Source organism: Lactuca sativa, chromosome 5 (genome assembly GCF_002870075.4).
Source record: "Lactuca sativa cultivar Salinas chromosome 5, Lsat_Salinas_v11, whole genome shotgun sequence".
Lineage (NCBI taxonomy): Eukaryota > Viridiplantae > Streptophyta > Magnoliopsida > Asterales > Asteraceae > Lactuca > Lactuca sativa.
The window spans coordinates 292,843,888-292,851,730 of record NC_056627.2 but is presented as its reverse complement, the minus strand read 5'-3'; the positions used below and the strand labels follow the sequence as shown (position 1 = coordinate 292,851,730).

Genomic DNA, 7,843 nt, shown 5'->3' with positions numbered 1-7,843 from the left:
ACATATGATTCACATGTAAATATGAATTACATGTGATTCACGTGTAAATCACATATGAATTACATGTGATTCACATGTAAATAACATGTAATTCACATATGAATTACATGTGATTCACATGTAATTCACATATGATTAATTTGTGATTCACATGTAAATTACAAGTGAATTACCTATAAATTACATGTGATTCACAAGTTAATCACATATGAATTATATGTGATTCACATGTAATTCACATATTAATCACATGTAAATCACAAGTGAATCACATATCAATTACATGTGATTCACATGTAAATCATAAGTGAATTACATATGATTCACATGTAAATCACAAGTGAATCACATATGAATTACGTCTATATGCACACATGCATTTTGTGTAAGTGTTCTTCGTTAATTATTTTTTTAAAATTTTCTTGTGAATTTCACATTTAAATCTTAAAAGATACAATCACATGTGAATCTTACATGATATATACATGTGCGTGTTCTTGCATTAACCAATTTTTTTCCTGTAGATTTTGAAGAATTTTTGGAAAATATTGAAGAGGTGAAAAATGATAAATTGAAAAAAATATGGAAATCTTGATATGAAGAAAGATAACACTGTGAATCTTTATAGTTTTTTTTATATTTTATTTTGTATCAAATAAAATACTTGTATTATGTTTATAGATTGATTAATAAAAATGAGATTTTTTATAATTTACTTACGAATATTATAGTATAAAAAAATATGCATATATGCATTTGAAAAAATATACATATATGCACCTAAAAACGTTGATTTTTTTTAAAAAAAAAATACAATTTTGAAAAAATTGCTTTTTTTTTTTTGAAAAAAATGCAGTTATTTTGAAATAAAAATACAGTTTTTTTCTAGAAAAAATGCAGGTTTTAAAAAAATACAGATTTTTTTGAAAAAAAAATGCAGTTTTTTTTTTGAAAAAAAGATGCAGTTTTTTAAAAATTATTTTTTTTCATTTTTTTTTTTTTGAAAAATTCATGTTTTTTGAAAAAAAAATTAAAAAATCTCATTTTTTTAAAAAATCGAAAATTATTTAAAAATAAATAAATCCGAAATTTTGAGTTATTTTGTTAATTTTTAGACATTTATATTAATATATTAAATAACACAAAAAAAATTAAACATTAAATGAGATTGGTAAGATGACGATCATGTCCTTAATAAATTACTTTTGATCCAACGCTCCACTTTTAGTTCTCAGATTCTCGGGAAACTTTGAGTTTCAACCGATCTCAACCTTATATATATATATATATATATATATATATATATATATATATATATATATATATATATATATATATATATATATATATATATATGTTAAAATGTTTTCACTATCTATTGTGTGCATGTATGATTGATTCTGCACCTCTCTCTCTCTCTCTCTCTCTCTATATATATATATATATATATATATATATATATATATATATATATATATATATATATATATATATATATATATATATATATATATATCCGGTCTTAACGGAGCGGATAGTATCATACCCGTCCCCACCCTGTCCCCGCTTCGAATATGAACCGTAAACTCCATCACCGATCCGCTACCCTTTAAGACCGGAAATACCCGATCCAATCATTGCAGGGATCCGAATCCGTGGGCAAAACTTGCATCCCTAATGCAATCGGAATGTGTTTTACTCTATCTCCCGGATATCCCAATTTGGGATATAAGAAGTGGGATAACATATTTCTTTTTCTTTTTTTTGGATCTTTACTACTATAAAGGCTCTGCGTGCAATGATTTTCAACACCTTTTTTAGTCCGTCTATTAAGAGCTTTTTCGTAGTTTTGCATAACTTCCAATATATAAGTGGGCATCACTCGTGGAATTGGTCCACCACGAAAAAAGATTTTATGATATGAGTCAACATCCAAGAATGGGTTAAGGATCGAACAATGACATTCTGTATTTTCACAAAGTTAACAATTTTTGTTATTATTGGAGGAGCTTGCAACTCCTTTTACCTTTTCCAGCCATCTTCATGAATGACTGATAATACATTTTTTAAAGAATAACACTTTGAATAAGATTTCTCAAGTAGAAAGAGGTTATTAAGTGAACAAGTGATGGAGGAGACTTATAAATATATGCCTCAATATTTAGACTATAGATGTCAAAAAAATATTATGGGACCCCTATCTCGTATGGGGATATTTGTTTAAAAAATCGGGGGGCGGGGCAGGGGCTGAGATGGTCAGTCCCGTCCCGAACCACGAATGGGGCCTCCGTTAATATATTATTTACATTAATATATATTAATTATATAAATATAATAAATAATAACAATGATTTTGAGCTTCCAAAATTCTACAAAATAACATGTTTTTAAGTTGATTTTATAATGTTTTTGAGATGTTATAATATTTTTGTTTTTAACATTTAAAATTATGTTATAAATAACTACTTTTACTTAAAAAATAACTTTTTTCAGTCCAAAAATTAGTTTCTTTAGCCTAAAAAAAGATTGTCCAAATGAGGGCGGGGATGGAGGATTTTTGGGAGTGGGATGGGGCGGTCTGTTTACCCCCATTGACATTCATATTATAGACCCTAATATTTATATTTCACGAGTACAAATTAATTTCATAGTTATTATTCGTAGGAATACATATTTTGTATAGTTGAGATTACGTGACATTAATGCGTGACATTAATCGTTATATATAGCTAATTTGTGAATATACTGTGATCTAGGTTGTAATATGGTGGAATTTGTGGAAAAGTTGGTTAAGCAATGATTTAAAATGTTGATCATTTTAATTAATAGCTCCAAAATAAGATTACTTATTTGTTCATTTGCTTAACCTTATATGAATGTGGCACACCTACTTCCTTTTGAAATGTCATGTTTCTTTGTCTATTTTATATTTTAGTTTCTTTTTAAAAGTTGGAGCTTTAAATCAACCACATAACTAACGAATTAATGAATGTTGAAACACATATTCAGTATTTTCATCAACATTTGTTGTAACTAATTATTTTATTTTGATGATTTTATGTTATATGCTTGCTCCCAAGATAAACATCCAAACACCCCTCGACATTTTACTTGTGTGGGTCTATCCCAAAGATTTTTCAAAACAATCAACAAAATACATCTATATTTTCAAATCATCAACAAAAGCAGTAGATTTGGTTAACTTCACCTTCTGTATTATATATATATATATATATATATATATATATATATATATATATATATATATATATATATATATATATATATATATATATATATATATATATATATATATGTTTTCTGAAATTCAAGATGATAATGCTAAAAAATATAACTTAATCGAGCTCTTAGAGAACATAAAAGGCTTAATAGTTGATAAATGATAACCATGTTCGGACCAAAATTTAGTACAAACAAACATGCATCCCCATCATTAACATTAAACATTACATCATACATATCTGATATCCATCCGTACTCATGGCAATCATATTCATATATATATATAAGTAGGACAACATTTTGGGGTAAAAGGGTAAAATAATCAGAAAACAAAACAAAAAAGAAAAAGAAAAAAAAAAAAAAGGAAGAAAAACATCATAACCCTTCTAACAAGTAAAAACAACACAAACAACTCTTCATTCAAACCCTCTCAACAACAAACAAGTCACTGATAATACATGAGTTGCTGTGCAGCAGCAACACTCTGAAAACCACCATCATAAATGGCCTGGCTAGCCCCGGCTGCACCCACACTCATCCCCCCTTGTTTAAAATGATGCTGACTAGGATGCATCAGCCCTCCCATTCCCATCTTACTTATCGCCAGCTGTCGCTCATACGCCAACAGGTCAGCCGCTGACAACATCGGTGCTGCGACAGGTGGCGGAAGCGGATTTGAACTCGTTCCAGGTGGCGTCGGCTTGCTTCCCCAAGAACACTAATGCAATTCCCCATTTAACATTTTAATCATTTAAAAGATATAGATAAAGATATAGATACATTTTAATTATTTAAAGGGTAAAGGCTAACCTTAATTTGTTTGCCATAAAGAATGGATTGGGTGTTTCCCATTTGAATTGCTAAAGCCGCTTCACCATGTGTATTGTATCTCACAAAACCAAATCCTTTATCCGGTTGAATCCTAACTTCCTCAATTATACCAGCACCAAGGGAATGGAAATGCCGATGCAGCTCAAGCTGAGTAACCTATAATTTATTTATTTTTATTTTTTTAAAAAAAACATTATATATAATTCTATTTTTTATTTTGATTTTTGGTTAAGAAAGGAATATATGATTCCTTACTTCTGGAGCAAGGTTGCCAACATAAACAGTTGTATACTGTGGGTTATTTTCAGGGGCCTCGCTATTAACAGGCTCCTTCCCATCCTCTGAAAAAAAGAATATTAGAGAAAAAAAATCAAAAAATTAAATATTTATAATTTTTTTTGGAATATACCTGAAGACCCATTTGTTAGCTCCACTACACTTTTGGAATCTGATCCCTGTTTTTCTTCACTAGTACCAGCACCTTTGGTGGCCCAATTGCAGCGTATTTGTCTACTTCCGAGCCATTTCCCTAAAAAAATAAACATTCTGAATTTATAATTTTATATTTATTCAACATCAGAAATAAAATAAGTGAACTTTTTAAGAAAAGTCTTACCGGTTAAGTCATTGATAGCACTTTGAGCATCCTGAACAGGAATTAATAATTTTGGTTCAAAATTCATAAAATATTAAAATCCAATATCTGGAAAAGTTTTAGTTTATTGAATATAAACCTGTTGATTCCGGAAGGAAACAAACCCAAAACCTCGTGAACGACCCGTTTTTTGATCCCACATAACCCTCGCATCCCTGTTTATTATAATAATAATAATAATAATATGAGTGTATGTGGTAGATTTATATATAGGGAGTTAAAAGGAGATGTATGTATGTATGTATGTACTCACGAACAACTAGCATAAACAGAGAAGCATGCAAACAACATAGCATCAGTGACTTCAGGGCTCAGATCACCAACAAATATGTTGTAGTGACCTATAAACCAAAAGTAGAAATGCCATGAGATCCAATTATTACTATTATTTTATTATAATAGTAATAGTAATAATAATAATATAAGTACCAGAAGTGTCCTCCCTCTGTCCACTGGCATATGCCCAATTAACTTTAATAGGTTGTCCAAACCTAACAATAACATCAATAAGTGGTTAAGTAAGATATGATATAAACTCCTCATAAGAATTCAGAAACACTTACAAATGTCTTCCATTTAGAGATACGATAGCAAGTGCAGCTGATCTACGATCAAAGTAGTGTATAAACCCATAAGATGACTGCAAATAAAGAAAAAAAAATCAAAATATAAATTGAATGCAGACTTGAGTAGAATGTTTGAAACAGAAATGGGTACCTTCTCTTTTCTAATGAGTTTGCAGCCTTCAACAGGACCAGTGCTTGCAAAAACTTCTTGAAGAAGTGGTTCGGTTACTTGCATATGAATATTCCCCACATACCTGAAATATCTCAAAAATAAAGAAACTACACGTGTTATAAAAACAAAACAAACAAAAATAACTCTAGGAATAGATATCCACTCAATACATGTAAACAAATACACATCCTATTCCTATATACTATATAATTAACGCTTTTTACAAATTACACTAAGCTACAAACTTTAGAATCTGGATGTATTAAGAAAATGTTGTGGATATACCAATTTAACAACACACAGTTGGCTTGGGGGAGTAGATAGATCAAGGTTTTTGTCATGCGAATGAAAAAGGAAAAAAAAAAAAAAATAGGAACTAGAAAAATCATCTGTAAACCACTCACACACTGCGGCATGTATTTGGATCAAACCCAGGAGGCAGATTTCCACTTGGGATTGGCTCAATCTGCAAAATAAAAAAGTGAAAAAAGGAAAAAAGACTAAAAAAAAATAGCAAGCTAAGAGTAAAAAAGAAAAAGATAAAGAACCCCACTAACTATAGAGTAAATCAGGTCCAAAGAAGAACGGGTGAGAAGGCAAAGTGTATCCACTATCCACTACTAAACTACACACACAGCCACCAAAGGAAAACCAACATGAAACAAATAATTGTCCAAACAAATTCCCTATATAAGCTAAAAAGGTAAAAGAAGAAAACTCATTAAAGAAAATGAGGCTGACTTCCTAAAGTTCACAGCAGTTCCTTACAAACATTCCACTGTTCTTATGTGTTTAAAACAGGGTTTTAATATTTTATGCAGTTATGCACCCATCTCTGGTAACAATTTAGTAAACTATCCACTAAAAAAACGGTATGTTGCCATGACATTTAATGTTTTGAAACCATATGTAAATTGTAAAGTGATGATGGAAGTATGGATTTCCATGAAGAAATGACTATAGCAATGCAATAGATAACCCCCACAAGAGTAATTCTTCAAAAGCAGAAACCTATACAGATGCTTATGACTTAAAAGTCAAGACTTAAATACTTTGCCCTCCAAAACTTTAAATAATCAAAATAAGAACTTTTGGAGAAAAGAGGGTCTCACGAATAAAAAGCATTCACCCAGTCTCCCATGAGAATCAAGACAGGCATGTTTAATTGCCTGAAAACATTGCATGACTAAGAAGCCATTAATCACAAAGGAAAGAGTTTATAGGAAGAAAAGAAAAAGAAAGAACATTAATCAGTCAGAATTCAACATGTAATAGCTCAGTTCAAAGCAAAGAGCTACTAATTGACTTTTGAAAAATCATATAAAAATTTAAAAGTTGAAAATTTTCGAGGATCCTAAACTTTTGACATCCACATAAAAGAATTTAAAGGAGTATTAAAAAGTTAATAATGTTTGTTTTAAATAAGTAACAAAATCCAGCATCAATCTTGTATCTCAAAAGTAATTGGACTAGATATCCAAAAAAAACATTAAAGGAGTTCTGGTTTTGGGAAGGGGAGAGTAAACCGAGCTTGGGAAAGCAAAAAATCCAAATCCATTTGGTTTCACATAGTTAAGGGAACATGGCAACAAAATCGTCAAAATTAAAAAACGACACGATCCAAGTCGTTACATTTCACAAAGAAACAAGCAAAAAAATTTAATTTCCTAGAAATTATCGCAACTAACAAAAAGTTACAGGCACCGTGATCATAATCCGATGATCAATCAACAAAATGAATTTCCTAGCTCAAAAATGGCAACGCTAACATACAAACATGGAAATTCGTGGATATACATTACAGAATCACAATACACGGTGCGTCCGAACCTGTGGAGGTGCTAAGAGGCCAGGATGATAGAGAGATTGTTGTTGAAGGAGAGCTTGCTGCATAAGAGCTTGCTGTTGTTGTTGCTTCAACCTCTGATGTTGATGTTGCATTCTTTTTTATCACGAATATAATCCTTAGAGGTCGATTGAATTGTGTATCGAATTTGGGGGTTAGGGTTTCAATATACTGAATAAAGATCGAAAGAACAAGCGCCCTCGGGGAAATAAAATGACGGGAAAGAGAGAATACCAAAACAAGCAGATAACGTTAACAAAATGACAACAATGGTCCCTCAAGTCTTGTAAACCAGAATATTTACCCATCTCTTAATTGTTCCGCAAATTTTACAACATTTTGGTTTTTATTCAAATGTCAAATGAGGTTTAGCATGCAAATTTTACAACATTTTGGTTTTGATTCAAATGTCAAATGAGGTTTAGCATGGTGTGGTTCGGTTTTTGACCAAAATTAAACTGAAAATCGAATACATGAATTTTTTGATTTTTAAAATTGTATGGTGCGGTTTTAACCACGGTTTGATTTTT

The 7,843-nt window shown here is 30.4% G+C and overlaps 1 protein-coding gene across 3 annotated transcripts; it reads right to left on the bottom strand.

Annotated features, from left to right (window-relative positions):
* Nucleotides 1-3,424: 3,424 nt before the first annotated feature.
* LOC111910355 (oligouridylate-binding protein 1B) lies at nucleotides 3,425-7,537 on the bottom strand. 3 transcript variants are annotated; one of them, XM_023906193.3, is made up of 13 exons: nucleotides 7,298-7,537; nucleotides 6,580-6,636; nucleotides 5,872-5,933; nucleotides 5,447-5,549; nucleotides 5,293-5,369; nucleotides 5,159-5,220; nucleotides 4,983-5,070; nucleotides 4,809-4,884; nucleotides 4,691-4,721; nucleotides 4,484-4,603; nucleotides 4,330-4,415; nucleotides 4,054-4,230; nucleotides 3,425-3,961 (listed from the first exon to the last, which is right to left on the bottom strand). In XM_023906193.3, exons 1-13 carry the CDS (start codon nucleotides 7,406-7,408, stop codon nucleotides 3,689-3,691), a joined length of 1,323 nt encoding a protein of 440 aa, XP_023761961.1. In that variant the 5' UTR covers nucleotides 7,409-7,537; the 3' UTR covers nucleotides 3,425-3,688. The 3 variants fall into 3 exon arrangements, with proteins under 3 accessions (XP_023761961.1, XP_023761962.1, XP_023761963.1); XM_023906194.3 differs by lacking the exon at nucleotides 6,580-6,636 and having other exon boundaries at nucleotides 7,298-7,536; XM_023906195.3 differs by lacking the exons at nucleotides 5,872-5,933; nucleotides 6,580-6,636 and having other exon boundaries at nucleotides 7,298-7,447.
* Nucleotides 7,538-7,843: the final 306 nt, after the last annotated feature.